General features: G+C 35.9%; 1 protein-coding gene across 1 annotated transcript in view; it reads left to right on the top strand.

Annotated features, from left to right (window-relative positions):
• LOC149781573 (placenta-specific gene 8 protein-like) overlaps positions 1-18,298 on the top strand; it is a 23,345-nt gene extending 5,047 nt beyond the window's left edge. Inside the window, exons 2-4 of the mRNA XM_089935614.1 lie at positions 16,743-16,952; positions 17,445-17,581; positions 17,953-18,298. Coding sequence (XP_089791740.1) covers positions 16,743-16,952; positions 17,445-17,581; positions 17,953-18,045 — 440 coding nt within the window. The 3' untranslated portion in view covers positions 18,046-18,298. The remainder of the gene's footprint in view (positions 1-16,742; positions 16,953-17,444; positions 17,582-17,952) is intronic.
• The last annotated feature ends 3,843 nt before the right edge of the window (positions 18,299-22,141 follow it).

Here is a 22,141-nt window from a genome sequence, read left to right as displayed (position 1 = left end):
AAAAATATCAAGTTTGGATTATGAGAGCTTTGCAAAATGAAAATTATGCCAGAAAGATATTGATTTACGTGCAATGTGAGAGAGTGATTTTCGATCACATGCAGCTGGAGAAAACAAAACCCCACCCATTACAGCTAATACGGCAAAACACGAAACTTTCAGCATGAAACCGTTTTTGACGAAAGATGTATGTCTGTGCACAAAGAGATTGAAATTTTAAAATAAAAACTGTATAAAGTCTTAATTATGAAATTAGTTCCATCCGGTTCTATTTTGGGATTGAGTGGATATAGGACAGAAAATAATTGCAATGAACACGATAAATCTAAAAATATAGAATACAGCTAAGCTGAGAGAAATTATAATATGAAATAGTTTAAATAATCCATACGCTGTTTTTAAAGAAGTAATAACATATATAAAACAAATAGTTTTGTTACTTTTTGTTTGGTTTATGGGGGTGGGTGAAGGAGAAAAGTAGGTACGGAAAAAGACATCGAGACAATGACAGCTGCTGCTGCTGACTATGCATTGAAAGCAGAGACTCATGGGAATATTTAATTTATCACAACATCAGATAGTTTGAGGAAAAGTATAAAGGACAAAATCGCTGAGCTTAGAGCTCTTGAAAAACAGATTGATGACAAGCTACTAGAACTGAAAAATTCACTCTAAAATATTTTGGACTTTGTAAATAGTGTAGCGTAGATAGAGTAAAATGAAAATTGTTCAGTGACGTTACATTATTCTAATGTCCAGATGTAGGATACTTAGTAATGGGAATGGTATCAATGATCATACTCTTGACTTCATGTTGTATTTTGATCATAAAGTTGCAAGAAATGTTCCTCGTAAGAAGTAATTGTAAGTATTAAGTTGTGTTTACATACAGTTTCATTGATGTATCCTTTAAATTAATGTAAGAATGCACATTGAAAAACACAATTTTAAACCATGAAAAACTTTGAAGAAAACCTTAACTATTTTGAAAGAAATATGCTACTAACTCTGTCTATAGTCAAATGTAAATTTAATTAAATCAGGACTGGAAGAACAATAAATAACTTATTATAACTAAATGTTAATAAAAGACGCTAGGTAATTACACAATTACACAAATATATAGGCTTTAAAAATCTTTCTTTACTTACAAATAATTAAAACATCAATTTTAGACTAGTTGTGGCAAAGACCGGAGCTATTAGTCTGTGTGCATTGTAAAGGACCCAACAGGCAACGATTTGCTAAGAAGTATCTTAAACGTTGCTTCTCTGTAAATACAAAAAAAGGGGGGGGGGGGTATCCAACAATTACGGGTCATTATTCTTTTAAAATTCTGTAACCTGCTGGCAATCAAAATGTATGAAATACTTTCATAATATTTAGATAACAAGAAATTAATATAAATCCGGTGTTTATTGCTTATATAGAGGTAAGTAAACCAAAGTATGAAAAAAATGTGCCACCACTCTACCAAATAATGATACAGAGGTAAGTAAACCAAAGTATGAAAAAATGTGCCACCACTCTACCAAATAATGACATAGAGATAAGTAAACCAAAGTATGAAAAAAATGTGCCACCACTCTACCAAATAATGACATAGAGATAAGTAAACCAAAGTATGAAAAAAATGTGCCACCACTCTACCAAATAATGACATAGAGATAAGTAAACCAAAGTATGAAAAAAATGTGCCACCACTCTACCAAATAATGACACAGAGGTACGTAAACCAAAGTATGAAAAAAATGTGCAACCACTCTACCAAATAATGATATTCATTTTCATTTTATTTCTCCTGTAACCTAGTTTATCGTAAGGGCGGCACTGATGACTTCGCGATAATCTCTCTCCATTTTGCTTTTTTTTGTCCACTGCTCTTTGGGACTTTGCGAAGTGCATGTCTATCCACTCTTTGATGTTATCATCCCATATCTTCTTCTGTCTGCCTAGATTTATCTTTCCTCTCACTGTGCCCTGTAGGACTCACGATACTAATTCAGTTCCCTAGTAAATCTATGCAAACACCATGATATTAAAAATTCAATAACTTTTTGCTCATGATGAAATCTGTAATTATCAGTATAGATGAAACCTAGATGTCAGCTTCTCTGTAGAGAAAGATATATGAGCCGCGGAATTTTCTAGACTTATATGTGTTTGAAATATGCGTTTTTGTTGCCGTCATATTAATGCCTAAAATTTCCCTCCAATTTATTGTATAAATATTTATTATCGTTAAGACAAGAGACATGGGTGTATATGGTAGTTTTAGTTTAAAGGATTTTAAGCGGTCAGATACGGTAATGCATGAAAACAAACACTACCTAGTTCACATCTGATACTGATAAAGATTCTGACCCATAGGAGTTGGATTCTGTATTTGGCCATCACTGTTGTTTTGATGAACTATTGCCCTGGTGTAAAACTACCAATTTGTTCTCGGTAAGGGCAGTCGTCTTGAGCCCTAGCTTGGGTGAACATTAAAATTTGGCTGGGAATATACTTTGTGTTGGATATTATTGTTTGCAACTTTCTATCCCGTAACAATTTTGGTGGCAGCGGTGGGATTGCAAAGTGTTTGGAAATTTGACAGTAACATTGAAACAGCACAAGTACCAAAGTTTTGTCTGAATAGTGTAGCTGCAAATTGTTATTGGATATACTCAGTAACTGTGTGTGGGCGTGATTCCTGTTAAGCTAATCCAAGGATAAACAAAATAAGGATTGAAATGACGACCCAAGGTAACCTTATCGATGAGGAAGTAGGAACGATTGTTGAAGAACACAGCATTGCAAGGGATAGAACCAGACGGAAACAGCAAACAAATTTGATGCAATTCACAGATATTGAAGTAGACTTCAGTGGCGAAGAACCATATGACATGGAAATAGAGAAAGATCATCCTGTAAGAAAACTAAAGGAAACACAGAGCAAACTAAAAACATCCAAGGACACCAACAAGCAAACTGAACGTGACCGGGTACAGTACGAGAGGGAATGCGCAATTGAGAGACAAAAATTAGACCTTGCCTTGAAAGGGAGTAGTTGCGAATGGAGCACAGTCTTAAACTTAAAGAGCTTGAGTTAGAGATAGTAAGGGTGAAACATCAGAAAGACGTAGATAAAAATAATGACAGCCTCCATTCAAAGTCAAACTTCAAACTTACAATCATCAAGCGAATGAAGATATTCTTACATTTCTCTCAGAATTTGAGACCGTGGCTGATCATGCAAAATGGGGTGATGAAATGAAAACCCTGCAACTGAGAACGCTGCTTACAGGAGAGACAAGAGAGGTAGCACAGAAAAACAAGCAAGAGCTATGTTGAGCTAAGAAAAGCCCTGATAAATAGGTTTGGGAAAAGACCTCACAAATATTTCAGCCAATTAGTTAGCATAAAAAGGGATGCTAACGAAACATTCAGAGGTCTGATGACACGTATGGAGCAGTATTTAACACGATTCATTGATAGTCGTGATCCACATAGATGTTTAGCAGATGAATACTTCTTGAAGGCTCTCCCGCCAGTGCAGGTCCAGTGGATAAGGCGCAATAAGGACAATGGGTCTGTTGTCGATGCTGCTGAGGATTACGTTTTGCCCATCAATGACAGCAAGTTCGACCCTAAGCACCGCTGACAACAAGCAAATAACCAAGCATCAAGTTCAACTCAGTCAAAAAAAACTGGTTTGATAGAAAAATCCTATGGAGACAAATATGCTATAAAAGTCACCAAAAGTGTCATGTTTTGCGTGACTCTCCCAGCAGAAATAAACAAAATCAAGCAACCTACTTTGATCAGAATACCATTGGTAACGGTTAATAAATGTACCGGAAACTGTGAAGAACAAGGAAGTATTGTTTGTTAAAGATACAGGTGCAGAAATGACTTTGATACGTGAGGACCTTGTCCATATGTCATGTATGTTTGAAGGGCAGAACCTGACACTCTACACTGCCATTGGACAGCCTTTTGATGCGAAATTAGCCATATTAGAATTAGATACGCCATACTACAAGGGTCTTGTCCAGGTTGGACTGGTATCTGACTTGGTAGCACAAGCGCTGCTGGGTATGGACATTCTACATAGGAAAAAAAGGACTATGGTAGTAGCAAGATACCAGGAAAAGCGCGAAAAGAGGAAGCTGAAGAATGTGAAAGAAAAATAAAAGAATGTGAGGTCCGATCCCATGAACTGGACGACGTGCATCTAGATAGGCTATTTTCGGACGATGATAGTGATCATGGTCCTGATGAGGACGAGGATGACATCCATCGTGAAGATGAGGCTGATGACAAGAACCTGTCGCTTGATTAGCTGCACAATGTTAATGTGGAATTGATTTCTCAGTATCAAAAGAATGACAGCTCGTTTCCTGGAGTGAGAGAAAAGGCCCTGTCATCTGCAAGTGAAGCAGAAGGCGTGGACAATGCATTTTTCTGGGATCATGAAATTTTAAAACGGAAGTGGAAGTCGTAGGATGGAGAAAAATATGGAATCCAGTTAGTTTTGCAAAAGCAGTTACGTCAAGCAGTGATTGAGTTGGCACATAATAGATCGCTTGCTGGTCATCTAATAAGGGAGAAAACGAAAGCAAGAATAACAACCGAGTTTTATTGGCCAGGAATGTTTGGGGATATTCAGAAGCACTTTCAGGCCTGTGACATCTGTCAAAAGACAGCAAGGAGAACAGGGAAGGAGAAAGCTCCAATGGTGTGTCCAACAATTATGTCTGACCCTTTTGTTAAGATTGCGATGGATATCATTGGCCCACTACAGCGCACAAAGGCAGGGAACAAATATATACTAACCGTAGTAAATGAAGCTACCAGGTATCCGGAAGCAATTCTTTTGAAGGACATTGATGCCAAAACAGAGGCAACGCTTTAATTGGTCTGTTTAGTCTAGTTGGTATACCTAAGATTATCCTTACAGATCAAGTGACCAACTTCACAAGTACTCTTCTAAAAGAACTCTACAACATGTTGAACATCAAGGGGATAACAACCTCTCCTTACAGGCCACAATTCAATGGAAAGGTCGAAAGATTTAATGGCACATTCAAAGCTATCTTGAAGAAACTGTGTTCCACGAACGGTTAAGAGTGGGATGTGACGTTGCCTTACGCACTGTCTTGCTATAGGGAGGTACCAAATGAAGTAACTGGGTTTTCGCCGTTTGAGCTGCTGTATGGTTGGTCAGTAAGAGGGCCGATGGAGATTCTTAAGGATCTATACACCGGTGAGGGTGAGACACATAAGTCAGTTGTTGAACACATGCTTTCGCTTCGCTAGCGATTGGCTGATATTAATGAGTTAGTGAGAAAAAAATCTGACATAGTGTCACAAGAAAGTTAAATCATGGCACGAAAAAATGCTACCAAAAGGGAATTTAGGCCGGGAGATGAGGTCCTAGTTTTGTTGCCATCCGATGCATCGAAGATGAGGGCTCACTGGAAGGGACCATATCGTGTCATTTGTAAAGTCAATGACGGTAATTACAAGATTAACATTGTGTTAGGCGAGGACAAGTAACCTACCATAGTAACCTACCACGTCAGTACAAGAGACTGTACTGTTATCAGCAACTGTGTATGATGAACTTGATGGAGGGGGACGGATTGACATCCCATTGGTCGACATGGAGAGTTTGCACAAAATCAGTCTGAATGGCAAACAGACAAAAGAACAGCGAGAACAGGTGCGAAAATTATGCTCAGAGTTTGAAGACCTGCTAACTTCAAAAACAGACAAAACCAACTTGATCACTCATAACATTCGAACAACAACAGACATTCCGATCATACAGAAACCCTATCGGATTCCCCATGCAAAAAGGGCTGAAGTCAGAACTATAGAAGACGAAATGTTACAGCAAGAATTGATAAGACCGTATACAAGCCAATGGAGTTCACCAATTGTACTTGTTCAAAAGAAAGATGGAAGTCTGCGACTTTGTGCTGATTACAGAAAATTGAACAACATCACACTGTTTAATGTCTATCCTACACCAAGGATAGACGAACGTTTTGAGAAGTCGGGAAATGCAAAATATATTAGCGAATTCGACATGACCAAAGGTTACTGGCAGGTACCTCTGACTAAAGAAGCGCAGGTGAAATCTGCTTTTGTGACACCCTTTGGACTTTATGAATTTACTGTTATACCTTTCGGAATGAAAACTTCACCTGCTATATTTTCGCGAATATACTTTGTGTTGGATGTTATTGATTGCAACTTTTTGTACCCCATAACATCTTTCAATTCCGCACCAAAGAGTCCATCAATAAAATAATGTCTTTGTTTTTGTTTCAGTTACAGCCAGGATAAGCTCTCAAAAGATTCTTTTTCCTAAAAAAATAACTTGCATTATTAACCAATGCTGGCCAGCCAAACCCATATATACTATGTTATGTTCACCCATTTACAGGCTGGTTCCCATTTTTCCGTACAATTAGTACCGTGTGACCTGTGGGGTTGTCTTTTACAGAAAGATGAGCGTGAGCCGTGACCGTACCATTTTAGTTTGCGGTTCTTTGCAGTATTGAGCAGATCTTCAAATGATCCAATTGCACTTTGGATTATAATGCTCATCTCCTCATTAGAAACGTGGTGTAAGCATGAGCTGTTCAGGATCCTTCGATAACATCTCATCTCTAAGGCGCGGATTCTTCTCTCTAGATATGTTTTTCAGGATCCATGTCTTACATGCATACAAGAATATGGACATGAGAAAGGAGAGCATAAGCTGGATCGTGGATACAAGTATGACGTTGCTGTCCATCCAAATAGGATTCATCCTAGCCACTTCAGTTGTTGTCTGCTTCTGTCAATATACTCTTATTTCCTTTTGGTTGCCACTCAGCTTGGTTGTCATTAGCGTGGTCTTTTCAGCGATGATCTCTATCCCATACCCTAGTAATGTTTGGTTGAGACAGTTCACTAAGGTTTCCAGTTCTAGTTCACCTCTTGCAAAGCGCAGGATGGTGATTGTTCTGCATTCAACACTGACACTGCCATCATGGTCTTCCAAGGCATCGGACATGATACTTTCCAAATAGATGTTGAAGAGAGTGAGTGAGAGGAGGCATTCAAATCGTGGTTCTAAACAATCTAATATATTGCCATTGTTAGTCACCTTGTCACACAGGTTTTCAATGGTGATGATTTGTTTTGTTTTTGTATTCTATTATATGATATAATAATGTAGATTTATTCACTGGAGGTGATATTTTTCCAGAAAATCGGTTGAACTGAATCATTTATTTGGTAAACAATAGGTGTTGCTCTAAATCCTGACATTGCTTCAGAATTTGTAGCAACCTTCGTAAACAAGTTCTGTTTTATTTTAACATGATTGGTTTTCGTCAGGGCAATTTTTGGAAAAAATGAGATAAACACGATCACATGACCCATCCCCCCTTTCGATTTCGCAATTCTGGTTTTTCCATTACTGCGCATTTGTTAGTTTTAATAGAGATGCGTAGAGAGAGATTTCTCAGTTTGGGGCTTTTTACACTGATGTCAAGTTATTTTGTTGTAGCCAGATTTTGAGGTATAATTTTCTTCAGATCAGTTGAATTTCAAAAAAGATTATTTCTTTTTTCTCTGGAAATATTTTGAGGAGTGCTCACACAGAAATTTTGGAAAGTCGTTGCTTACAAATTTAATTTGGATTTCCAACACCAGAGTGTCATTGTTTGTATTTCTACAAGCAACTGTAAAAGACAACACAGTACAGACTACAGCAGACATCATCGTCATCCATCTTGGAATTTCCATCAGGATTCGAACTTGAAATTATCTGAGCATTTATTACTAGGACTTTTGCAATTTAATTCGTGGATTATTCTTAGATTATTTTTGGATTTGATTCTTGAAACCGTAAGTTCTTCTCCTTCTTTCATTTTTACAGAGTTTTTCCAGAGAAATAAATTATTTGTTAAATTTTAAAAAGCTTGTTGTTTTCACTCCTTCTGTGTTACTGTTTATTAGAGCCTAAACATATAACATAGAAATTGGGTAGCTTGTCCGAATTTGTTTTGTATTCCGGCTAAACTATTTCGGAAAACATTTTTTTTTTAAATTTGAATTCCCCTAGTTTTTGAAATCTTTGGTGAGATCGACAAGCTTTTTCTAAAATGTCATCAAAAGTGGAAATCTTTCTTTCAAATCCTACCCAGGAAGAATTAGATCTTTTCAAAAAAGATGATTTGATTCAACTTGCCAGAAAATACGACCTTTCTGAAGTAAAGGCTTCCTTAACGAAACAAGACATAAGAAATAGTTTGGTTCAGTATTTGGTAGAAAAGAATGTTTTGGATAAAAGTGCTTTGGTTTCAGTCAGTAAGTCTGTATCAGACTCTGACACAAAAATGAAGGAATTAGAATTAAAATACAAGATGGAATTGGAGCTGAGGAACTTGGAGCTTCAGAAGGATAAAGAAGAAAAACACACGCAAATGCAGTTGCAATTGGAAGAAGATAAAGAGAAATGAAATTGGTGAAAGAGAAAGAACAAATGAAATTGGAGAAAGAGAAAGAACAAATGAAATTGGAGAAAGAAAAAGAACAAATGCAATTACAAGAAAAACAAAAGCAAGTACAATATGAAAAAGAGGAGAGAGAGAGGAAAGAGAGAAAGAAAAACAAATGCAGTTAGATAAGGAAGAAAGAGAGAAAGAATGACAAATGCAGTTCAAAAAGAACAAATACAGTTACAGAAAGAGCAAATACATTTACAGTTGGAGAAAGAGAAGCAAGAGAGGGAATATCAATGTAGAATGAAAGAAATGGAACTGGCAAGTGAAAATCACAGTCATACTTCAAATCCAAATTTAAGTTTTGATCTTGCAAAGAATATTAGATTAGTGCCCCCTTTCAGAGAAAAAAAGTAGACAAATATTTTTCTTATTTTGAAAAAGTTGCTGAAACTTTGAAGTGGCCATTGGAGAATTGGACTAAATTATTACAATGTGTACTCACTGGTAAAGCTAGTGATGTTTACCGTTCACTGTCAGTTCAACAAAGTGGTGACTATGATACGGTCAAAGAAGGAGTTATGAGTTAGTCCCTGAAACTTATCGGCAAAAATTCAGAAGCTATAGAAAAGAAGCTGGACAAACTCATGTCAAATTTGCTGGAGAAAAAGAACAGTTGTTTGATAGATGGTGCTTAGCCAAGAAAGTTGAACAAGATTATGAAAGTCTTAAACAACTTATATTACTTGAAGAGTTCAAAAACTGTGTACATAGTGACATTAAGTCTTCTGTTGATGAGCATCAGATTGAAACCTTGGAAAATGCTGCTCGTGCTGCTGCTGAGTATTCTTTAGCTTATAAAATTCCTTGTGTAAATAAGACTTCTGTACAACATTTTTTGGCAGAAACGTATTTCAGCCTAATACAAGCCCTTTTAAAACTCACACTGGCACAACATCTAAAAATCAAACGTCGGAGAAGCTTGATTCAAGATCCTCGTCTCTTCCTACGTGTACCTATTGCAAGAAAAAAGAACACGTTATTTCTGATTGCTACAAACTGAAAAATAGGCATTAGAATCAAGACAGACCTATTCCAAATGCTCTTGTTTCTAAGAGGGCAAGTCACGGCCATGTATTGGAATCAATACATTTGTTGGGTCTAATAAACCCCAGTCTGATTTGATTATGGAGAATTATGAACCATTCATATCGAAGGGTTCTATATCACTCGGGTGATTCGGCCAATCCTATCCCTATTAAAATTTTAAGGGACACAGGAGTCTTTTATTGTCGGGTACTTTGTCTTTTTCTGTGACGTCTTCTTCTAATTAGAGTGTTCTTTTTCATGGAGTAGAGTGCGGCTTTGTTATTGTTCCTCTCCATTGTGTAAATTTGTCATCAGACTTAGTTTGAGGACCCGTAACAGTCGGAATGGTCTCTGTTTTACCCGTTGAGGGCATTCATTTATTAGTAGGCAACGACCTAGCTGGAGAAACGGTTGTGGTTTATCCACTTGTAACTGACCAGCCTTGCTTGGATCAGAAAATCGATACAATTGAAAAAGAATTCCCTGGTGCATTTCCAGCTTGCGCAATTATCAGAGCTATGGCAAAGAAAGCTGAAAGCTCTTCAGAATGATGTTGATAAGGAAAGTATTCCTTTAGCTGACACATATATTGGTCAGGTTTTTGATGAGGTCACTTTTACTCCATGTTTAGATCAATCAAAAGGTATTGGACACAGTGATCCTCTTTTAACGACTCATTCTCTTTATTATAATCAGAACATGATAAACGACAATCACTTGTCTTCGAACAGGAAGAAGATCCTGAGATCTCCTATTAGTTTCAGAAGACCATTAGTGAAACTGAAGCTACTGAAGTTTATGTCTGTTATTTCATTAAAAATGGAATTCTTATGAGAAAATGGAGACCTCCCGAGGTACCTGCTGATGATTAATAGTCAGTGAACTATCAAATTGTAGTTCCAAAATCTTACAGACAAGAAATGCTTAGTCTGGTCCATGAAACTCCTTTCGCTGGTCATTTAAGGATTAATAAAACTTATCACAAGATTTTAACTCACTTCTATTGGCAAAAACGGGGCCCCGAGTGGCCGAGTGGTCTAAAGCGCTCTTCGTTACGGATCACTGCCATCTCACCTCTGTCTGCGGCGGTTCGAGTCTAAGATTCAGCCAATGTGGGTATGTGAGAAAGCTTGCCAGTAGCTTCTTGTGGGTCGGTGGTTCTTTCCGGGGTTTTTCCGGGTTCTTCCTCCACCATTAATACTGGCCGCCATGTATAGCCTATCGTGTGCTGAAAAATGGCGTTAAACCCCACAACAACAACAACAACAACAACATTGGCAAAAACTCAAAAGTGATGTTGGTAAATAATGTGGATCTTGTCATACCTGTCAATTGGCAGGAAAATCAAATCAGAAAATTCCCAAGGCTCGTCTACAACCTATTCCTGCTTTTGACGAACGATTCAGTAGAATTATGGTAGATTGTGTTGGTTCCTTACCTAAGACCAAGTCAGGTAACCAGTACCTGTTGACCATTATGTGTGCGTCAACAAGGTTTCCAGAGGCAATTCCCTTGAGGAATATAAAGTCTAAAACAATAGTAAAAGCTTTGATAAAGTCTTTTACTCAATTTGGCCATTCTAACTCTATCCATTCGGGTCGAGGGTAAAATTTTAGGTCTGGAATATTCCAGCCTATATTGCTTGAACTTGGCGTTCAGCAATGAAAGTCAGCAGTGAAATTATGGTTTGACAGAACTGTAGCGGAGAGAACTTTTGAGTTTTGTAATAATGGAGTTCTGTCTCTCTTGCTCATTCTTCACAATTTGCTTCAGATTAGATAGTACGGTCCTTACAAAGTTAAGAAGAAAATAAATGAGTTAAATTATAATATTATTGCTCCTGACATTTAAATAAATTATATGAGTACCAGTATATTGAAACGGGTAGCCAGGTTAAACATGCAATTAATATAATTAGTTATACCTGTTCCACTCATTGAAGATTTTAAGTGAAGGAATGATGATGACTTCCCTTTCTTTAGTGCCTTTAGAATATCTTGGTCTTTTGTTAGAATTGAATCAGCCTTGTCCTAAATCGTGGTAGATCTACCTTATTTCTGTATTGTCAGATCTTTCACCAATTGATATGCCTTTTTATTATTATTTTGGTTCAGGCTTGTTTCGATTTCCTTACACTGGTCCTCAAATCAGCTTTACTTAGTTCTCTTTAAGCTCTTCTTAATTCTGTTGTTAATCTCCCGGTATTTGTCTGCTCCTTCATTGTTTCCTGGCTTCCTACACCGTTTTGTTTTCACATCACAGAGGTCGATGATGTATGCTTTGACCCAGGCCTTCTTTATTCTATGATGTTTACCTAGGATTCTCGCTGGCAATGCCTATTACTGTCTTGTTGAAGGTGGTGATCAAGGAGTCTAGGCTTATTTCTTCAGTCCTAGAAGTGTAATGCCTCAGATGTTTGTACCACGCATGGATCTTCAAGTTTTCAAGTTCAAACCCGATCCTAACCTATCTTGGCTTCTTGATTCTCCGCAGACGAAGTTTAATAGTCATAATCAGCAAGTCATGGTTGCATCCTATGTCAGCTCCTGGGAAGTAATGTTGACTCTAGACCGGAAGCGCTTCCTCGCCAAGATGTAGTCAGTCTGGTTCTGATGTTTTCCGTCTGGGCTGTGCCAAGTCTACCATCTAGATAGTTTGTGGGAGCCATGGGTGTTCGTCAGCACAAGGTTATTGCAGGTGGGAAAGTCCATGAGCTTCAATATTCTCTCACTGGTCTATTCATTACAGAATGTACCAGTTTTCTCGCTAGTCTGTCTTCGCCTACCTTGGTGTTCAAGTTTCCTTGAATAACTAGAATATCATTCTTGGTTCTCTGATCAGTTTGAAGCTGGACTTAGAACGCATCCACTTTTTCGTCATCATGGTTACATGTTGGGCATAAACCTCTATGATGGAGATGTTGAAAGGAGATGCCATCAAGTGGATGACAGCACTCACAATGTTCTTATAAACCATAAATACGACCCCACGCTCATGCTTGCCTTGTCGTCACGTCAACTAAACAAAAATTCCATTTCCTTCTTCTGTTGATCTCTCGTAAGCCAAACAAAATCTAAATGCTGGAAACCAAAATTTCCTTCAAGGTTTAGTAAATGTGAAGGTGCTCGTCAAGTTTCTTTGAAATCCAAACAAAGCTGTTCCTATTACTTGATGAAATACTTTAAGTTAAATGAAAATGAGCTATTACAATTTCTAAGATCGATTATTAGCCAAACCAAATATTTGTAATAGTCCTCTCTCTCTATCTCTCTCTCTCTCTCTCTCTCTCTCTGATATTATATATATATATATATATATATATATATATATATATATATATATATATATATATATATATATATATATATATATAGATAGATAGATATAGAGAGAGAGAGACTATGATTGCTTAGGCAGAATATGTCAGCACAGTTTACGGGCGAGACATCACTGAGCAGAATTTCCTATTCATTCTTTGTCGAGACCTTCACATTCGTATGCAATTGTACAGTTACCGGTATATGACTCAAAAAGGAGAAATTTGTTCCCTGTATTGATTTCATGTTTCATGTAATATTTTGCTTGCTTCATCATAATTACAAACTTTTATCCCTGTTTCAGTGCTTGATATCAATACAGTACTTTTTAAAATACTGATACACGTTAAATTTCACAACAGACTAATGTTGTCTTAGTTACATGGATAAACATTTGTAATACATTATTTGACATCAATTAATGGCATATTACTAAAATGTGTGCAACTGTCAGCAATGACTGTTACTTTCTCCAGTCACTTTACAGTTGTTGGACTATTCTGTCAACAATGACTGTTACTTTCTCCAGTCACTTTACAGTTGTTGGACTATTCTGTCAGCAATGACTGCTACTTTCTCCAGTCACCTTACAGTGGTTGGACTATTCTGCAGTTTGTTACTTATTCATCGCTACAAAATTCGCCATACACTGACGTCATTGGTATTAGTATCTCTAATTTCAAGTTATATTAAATTAGATTAAGTATCAGCTGTACAATCAAGGTAGCACATACAATGATAGAACTAGGACTGTTTCGGATTTGTTACGACTCTAATGTCTTAAACCAACTAACAGAAAAGAACGAGTAAAATTCAACAAATGATTTATTTCCCAAGAATGCAAAGTGAAAATGCTAACCAAACTTATGGTTATTGTGAAATAAATCCCAAATAATCCTAGAATTACTAACACAAGTCCTAATGAATAGAGTTCTAATGAAGAAAAGTGATATTCCAAAAATAAATCCAACGCTGAAAGTGTTAATGTGCCTGTGATGGTAACAATGTGCCAACAGTCTTTTTTTTTAATCACAATAATAATAATAATAATAATAATAATAATAATAATAATTGAAATAATAATAATAATAATAACAATAACAATAACAATAACAATATCCAAGAATATATCCTTGTTTGAATTTTACTATAAACCCGAGTCTCTATTTCCTAGAATATTACTTTAGATGAGCACTTTGTATTTCTAGTGAATAAATAAGTTGACTAAATAAATTCCAGCTCAAATGAAATCCTCGGCACAAAAGTAAAACTGATTTCTGCGTCAGATGTTATTGCAGGAATAAATAATTTTTAAAATAGACAGGATTTTCTACTTCTCTACCTGACCTAGAACACAATATAGATTTTCTAAAGAAAACTTATAAAATTAACAAATTCCATTCTAGAAAGTTCCAAACGTTTACAAGATAAACTCTTGGTTACAATTAGAAGGTCCTTTACTAAAATTATAACAAATAGACAGTCCTTGACTCAGACCAAGATAATAATCCTAATATTTATTCTTCTGTCAGGAAAAAGTACACAATGTTGTTCATAAAATTGTCACTGATTTTGGATACGATCAGCTATAAAATAGAATTCTACATAACCTACCGCATATCAAGAAATAAGAACAACTAACAAACAATCAATGAAAATTAAATATACATAACAGATTTAATTCACAAAACTGTAAGCTGTTTTTGAATTCCCACTTTGTATTCTAAGGAAATAAATTATTTGTTGAATTTTGCAATTTTTTTAAATAATTTTTTTTGCTCTTTTCTGTTTGTGGTTTAAGACTAATAATCTGGGCAAAATTCGATGTAACTTGAACTGAAGTTAAACCAAATAATTTGCGCAAAATAACTTGAATTCTGCATCATTTTATCTTGACCAAATTGTATGAATGGCTTGTATATTAGAGTCACCTATTGATTCTGAATTCAAAAGGTCCAGTACGCGAACATTGAAAGGGGGTTTGCATAAAAGAAGTACATTACAATATGCCATATGGCGCGTGTTGAAGTGTTTTGTTTACGGCAATCTTGTAAAAGCGTTATGGGTACCTTTAGATTTCAGCATTTTAATTAGAAAACGGCAAGGATTATGACACTGTACAAAATGGTCATCTTTTTCAGAAAGTCTTTGCTTAGGAGAATTATAGAAAAAATAACAAATTTCAAAACTCGAACTGAAACAAAATAAGTTTATGGTTATTAAATATACCAAGGCAGCAGCATACGATATGGTTTTACGACGTGCTTTAGCATGTATTTCAAGTGTTGCCAAGTATTCAATTGATTGATATTATTAGTAATCATGATTTGATCTGGATCTCGTGATTGATCTAGATGACATCAGAGCGGTAATGCAGTGGTCGGCAAATTCTGTGAGAACTGTGAAGAGTTGAGAAAAAAAGCTCAGTAGTTGTACATCTGTTATCATGTTGTCAAAAATGAATTACTTCAGTTAAACAGAGAATAGGAAAATATCGATGTTTTTGATAAATGTAAGCAATAATCTCTCATATGGGGGGGGGGGGGGCTAGTGGCTGATTGGTCTAAAGCGCTCACCTTTACGGATCACTGCCATTTCAGGTTCGGCCGTTTTTTGGAATACTTGCCAGTAGCTTCTCGGGGGTCGGTGGTTCTTCCTTTACCATTTATACTGGCTGCCATGTATAACTTATCTTGTACTGAAAAATGGCGTTAAGCCTTACAACAATAATAACAATTTCATATACACATTGAACATATGCAATCCTGCCACACAGGCCGTAATGTGATGGCAAAAGATTGTTCAACCAACACCGAACAGTAAAGTACATGTACCAGATACCGAACAGAAAGTTCAGGATTGTTGCACTGTTGCTTAGTATTAGCCATACGCGAGTTTGCACACACACACACACAGAATATGAACCATAACATGGTCACTCTCGCTGACTATATCCTTTTGCTTGATTATGAAGCATTAGTTTTTCTTTAGAAAAAAAAAATTACTGTCTTGCAGATACGTCAGCTATTTGCCTTTGATAATGGTTTGTTAATGATTATTTTTTGTGTTCGCCGATACACAAAGAGCACGTGATCTGCAAAAAGCACGTTTTATCCGCATGGCAGAGCAAGCAATGTGACTTGCTAAGGTCAGTATAATAGAAATATATATTTTGATTGTAGCAAAAGTTAGCACAATTCTTCGTTAAAAAATGTGTTAGCGTGTTTTTGCAATGCGTAAAACTGCCATGCTTTTTGGAACACTTCTGTTGTCAAATCGTCAGTTTCAGAGGTGTGTAGTTTTGCATGTTGTTTTAAGCTCTTCAGTTTTGGAGATATTATATCTTGTATGTAGTCCGCAATCATATAATGCCGAATTAGAAGTAATCGGTTTTACAAAACACCAGAACTTATGAGAAAAAGTTCAGCTTGGTATTGTATAGCTTTTTACTATCCTCTGTAACATTTTATAAATTTATATCAGGTTTCATCAGCTCATATCCGGTAGTCTATGTGGAATGGACGTTTTGAAGTGGTTATGGCAAAATAATGAATGTCATGTTATTTCGTCGATTTTTGTTGTACGTCTGTATTCCTGGGTTCTATTCCTATCAGAGTAATTTTATGAACAAAATAATCAAAGAAGCATACAATGACCGCAACGAAGTTTCCAGCAGTGTGTATAAGGTCTTTATGAATGTCAGTTTTCAATTCAAAGCAGCGAAAAGAGTAAATAGTCTTCCAGCTTTCCGTAGTAACATTCGATGGATTACTAAATGACATTCCAAATGATGATATGCTTTTTTGTTAGGAAAGCTTGTACACCTGTACTTAATTGTTTTCTTCAGGCAACACAGACAATGGCAATGTTGTGGTTACTCGTGGGACTTTTCAATCAGATGACGGGCAAAACTTAGTCACCGTCCAACCGAAGTCACCGTCCTCCCGTACAGACAGCATTAGAGAACCAGTCATTGCCAAGATTCCGTTTGATGATGCTCATTGCGAGCGTGCTTGGTCATCCCCACTCTGCATGTGTACGGATGAGAAGAGACACTGTAAGCTAAAATATTTATTTATTTATTAATAATACTATTACAGTGATCGTTTTGCAGTAAAATAGGTCATGTCTCAAACTTACAGAATCGCCTTGCGAAAATGAAAACAACAACAAACCAATAGTAATTTAACTTCGATGACTCTACAAAATAATTTGAGTGTGTGCTTTTTGCAATTAGCGTGAGTGAAGTTACAACCATCCAACGACCGGTAATAAATTAAGTTCAGACAATCGACAGTAACAAATAAATACTTGCATATGACTGCATTGATTGATAATTGATCGTGGTAAATGTATTCACAAATTTAGTTTAATAATTGTATCAATACATAAACAAAATTTCCAGTTGCAGTTACTGAAAACTGATGTGGGGGGGTCAGATAAAAAAAAGGTTTTTGTTTTATTGGGTTGATTGGTTAGAGTTTAGCTTATAGTACAATCTGAAGTGTATGTGAAAGTGTGTTAAATGTGGCCTTATCTTTTTTAACAGGGTGCTGTTCCTTCTGGTGTTGGCCTTACTTTAGATACAATTTGGCGATGAGACTTGGTGAGACGCCCTTCATGCCGTTGATACCATGTAGTGCATTTGCCCTGCGAGTCAAAGTTAGAACATTATTTGGAATCAAGGTTATATAACACACACACACACACACACACACACACACACACACACACACACACTTAAATGTCTGGCGTAAAATTCCGATTTCTCTAAATAGAAAAGAAAATATTCAATCACCACCTATTCATCCATGTACATATCTATTCTAAACAATTTTGCCAAATTACAGAATTTAAAATTGCACATTTTTTAATGGATATTGCTATCCCATAATCTTTCTTTTTTGACATTGTCTAACATATTTTTAACAAGTATTGAAAGATATCTGACTTTAACATGCTAATTTTAAAATTGAAATTTATCTCCGACGTCCTAAGTTAATCCTTTCAAATACATATAGGAAACGTTGGTGACTCTAAAACTGTTTTTATTTTAGGGATCTATACTTGAAGACTTTGCCACAACACTGTGCTGTGAGCCTTGCACTATTTGCCAAATGACGCGGGAGCTCGATCACATTGGACTGTGATTTTGAGTCAGTCACATTTGTTAAGGACTTTGTCGAGTTAGTCATTCTACTGTGTAAAGGGTTTGGGTGGTAATCAGTCAGCCTTCGAAACACCACTAAAAAGAGGTTATTAGAACGCTTTTTGCCAAATACAGTTAACAGCAACAGAGATGCTGACACATTATGTATGAATCAGTCTCTATCTCAGTTTTACGCATGAATCACTTGCCATCTGTTGTACAAGCATTTAATAAAAAGAAATGAATAAATATCATCTGCCACTACTTCATTTAAAAAAAATTAATAACCGATTTACCATGTAGCTTTGTGTGGTGAGTACTGCAAAAAATGTTGTATGTAAGTCTTACATATAATTTGATCTTGAAATTTTTGGGAATAAAAATCGCACATGCCTCTGGTACTTTTGGTTCCCGTGGATACATGTGTTTAAATGAATCAAATATATGGCTAAACCGTCTAATATTTAGCCTAATAGTCAAATATAGCTATAATAATTATACACATATAAAAGACAGTTTAAGGACTGATTTCAATGTGTATTTGTAGATTTATAAGGTCCCCTCACCCAGCCCCATCTGAAGTGGCTCTAGCCACTTCAAAGCCTTATTCAAGCCCTGCTCCCTTACTCTGAAAATTTCAAAATCTGAACACTGAGTCGGTGTGAGTTTTAGAATAAAATGGCTCTAGAATACTGGGCTGGAACTTTAGCCATGATTCATTATATTCTTATTCTAAATTGAAATTAATGTATTACCTGAAAATACATCCACCTATAATTCTGACGCGTTAACCAGATTCACTGGTTCAGTGATTTTTCCAATCAACATTGGAGTAACATGCAGTTCCAATACATAATAAAGAAACTGCATTTCTATTATCTCTGTTTTTTTCTTTTTCAAGTTACTCTCCAAATCAAAGTTCTCATTTGGAAAACGTTCTATGGTAGGCAACGGTACGATACTCTGCAGTACAATATGCCTATTTGCTACAGTTCTAACGAAGTGTGTTGTGACACCAAGAAATTTCTAATTCATGACTTTCTTGGAAATTTGCATTTTCTGTCCTGGAAATATGAGAAGCGATCCGATCACTAGTGCAATGATAGGCTACATGGAAAACTTTTTTGTGGAATTGTATGTGGACTGATGAATGAACCACTATGGTTGGTAAGTGGATGTGTTTTCATTTGCAACCGCATTATTATATTTGATTAAACTGGGGGCGGCTTGTGGGTGTTCGACAATGTTAGAAGAAACCAGTTGGACACTTCACATTTCTGGTTTTTGCCGGCTTTGCAGTAACACTTGAGAGAGTATGGGTTTGTGTGGCCAGTGAAGTGTATTGTCTGTGTCTGGAGCTCTATCAAATAACTCTACGTGTGTGAGTGTGCATGTGTGTGTCAGAATATTGTGTATGTTGTTATCAATGTTGGAGAGACCTTACGTTCTTTATGACTTTCTTTTTGTTATATACCTGTTGTTGTGTTTGTTGTTGGATTTTATAACAATTCCATCTGGCACAACAGAAGCCATCAAGGTTTCTTTTTAAAAGTAGTTTCTAGCTCTTGAATATTATGACTGAAATGACAAGTCTGAGATAACCAGACTGAGATAGGAAAAGTCAGTTAGCAAAACAGGTGAGAAAAGGTAATGTAATGCAATCGGCCCTGCTATCTAGAATTTTTTTCAATAGGGCCTCGATCAGAGGTTCTTTGTGGAAATCTCACTAGCCTTTTTGAAAGATCGTGCTAAAGAACCCAAACTGGGCAAGCAGGATCCACAGCTCCTGTACATGGTGTTATGCATGACTAGAAATCAAGTCCATTCGAGGTCTTATCACTGTACATCTGAATACGAAGTTCGGTTGAAATCCATTAAACTGTGGAAACCAAAGCTAGGAGGAAGCTAAATCCTGTACATGATGTGGATTGTTGGAAATCAAACTAGTTCAGTGACTCGTTAACACTGATCTGCAAATTTGATTAAAATTTAGTCCATAGTAAAGTTATAGTAAGGAAATAAATGTTAGAAATAAGGGAAACGAGGGGCCATAACTCCTGTAAATAATGTCATGGAATGCTGGCAAAACGTTAAATTTGATTAAATCGATCAATCGTTGGTAAAGTTATATTGTGGAAATCAAGATATGGATGCGGAATAATCATGCATAATAACTCTGAACAATAACTAAGAAATGATCAGGTATAATAGCTCTCATAAGAGTAGCTCTTCTAAACAACTTACAAGGCTTATAATGAAAATGTTCTCAGGTCGCATCAATATAATGCAGCAAACTAATTAGCTATATATATTTTTTTGACATCCAACAATTCCTACTAGAGTTAACCTGTGCAAACCAAATTGTTGACTGACAGTTGGAAGAACAGATGGACTTGCATCTGGATCATACAGGGGCTCTGCCAACCTTTTTGAGTGGGACCACACTTACAAGTTTTCTTGAAACAATTTGTAGTAATTCTTACTTTTCCTTCTAAATTTAAAAGATTTGAAATGATCCATAATTTATATAGGCAGCTATTGCACAATGTAGTTGTGCTTGGATTTACCAACCGCTTAAAGTCATTACTCGGAAAGAAGTTTCAATACTGAATACTGTATACCAGAGTGTAATCAACTGAATACTGTATACCAGAGTATAATCAAATTAATACTTTATACAAGAGTGTAATCAACTGAATACTGTATACCAGAGTGTAATCAACTGAATACTGTATACCAGAGTGTAATCAACTGAATACTGTATACCAGAGTATAATCAAATTAATATTTTATACAAGAGTGTAATCAACCAAATACTGTATACCAGAGTGTAATCAGCTGAATACTGTATACCAGAGTATAATCAAATTAATACTTTATACAAGAGTGTAATCAACCAAATACTGTATACCAGAGTGTAATCAACTGAATACTGTATACAAGAGTGTAATCAACCAAATACTGTATACCAGAGTGTAATCAACTGAATACTGTATACCAGAGTATAATCAAATTAATACTTTATACAAGAGTGTAATCAACCAAATACTGTATACCAGAGTGTAATCAACTGAATACTGTATACCAGAGTATAATCAAATTAATACTGTATACAAGAGTGTAATCAACCGAATACTTTATACAAGAGTGTAATCAACTGAACACTGTATACCAGAGTGTAATCAACTGAATACTGTATATGTTATGACCACTTTAGTATTAGTGCCTTTCAAATTGGGTGATCTTTCCCATTTGTATTAAATGAGAAGATAAAAACTGTTTTTGCAAGGAACATGGAGAAGACGAAATTCATGTAAAAGTGGAGGGATTAAAATGACAGGCTGCCAGAGTCTAAGACATAAGCTAGACATTTTGACAGCAAAAAACATTAAATATAATACAACTAAGAGACATGAATTTTCATCCACATGGGGTTTATAATTATCCATAACTTCAATTTATCAACTTGGAAGAAATGATTTCTGCAGCTGTTTCAAACAATATCCAAAAATGGCATGAGTTGGAAATGCAAGCAGTGTATTTGCCAAAGGAACTGACAACTTCAGGATTTCACCAACAAAGTCTCTGGAGCAAAGTCTAAGCATGAAATAGTCTGGTGCAGCAAATACCTTAAGTTAAAGTTATTGTTACCACGTTAGGAAAGGCCAGTTTAAAACTAAACAAGAATGAAAAAAAACATGAGAGTTCTCTTTAACACAACCAACACATGTCTAAATATGTTGTGCAGATTAATTTTGTATTTAATTTATAGCATGAAAAGGAAAGAAAAGTGTGACTATGTCAGTCCATGCATGTTCATCTACCTTGACTTGCTTATTTACTGCCATGCTGTCAATCAATCTACCGATCTATGTGTGTGTGGGTATATGTCTATATATATATATATATATATATATATATATATATATATATATATATATATATACACACACATACATACACACACACACAAATGTTTGGGAAGTTTCAAACATTTTGAAATATGATCATTATGACTTGTACCATAATGTCACATTCAATACATTGTAGTTTGACAGAGAACCAACCATTTTAAAATAATCCATCTTTGTTTACCT

Source organism: Sinohyriopsis cumingii, chromosome 15 (assembly GCF_028554795.1).
Source record: "Sinohyriopsis cumingii isolate HCF-2022 chromosome 15, ASM2855479v2, whole genome shotgun sequence".
In the NCBI taxonomy this organism is placed as follows: domain Eukaryota; kingdom Metazoa; phylum Mollusca; class Bivalvia; order Unionida; family Unionidae; genus Sinohyriopsis; species Sinohyriopsis cumingii.
This window is presented reverse-complemented; position numbering and strand designations above follow the sequence as displayed.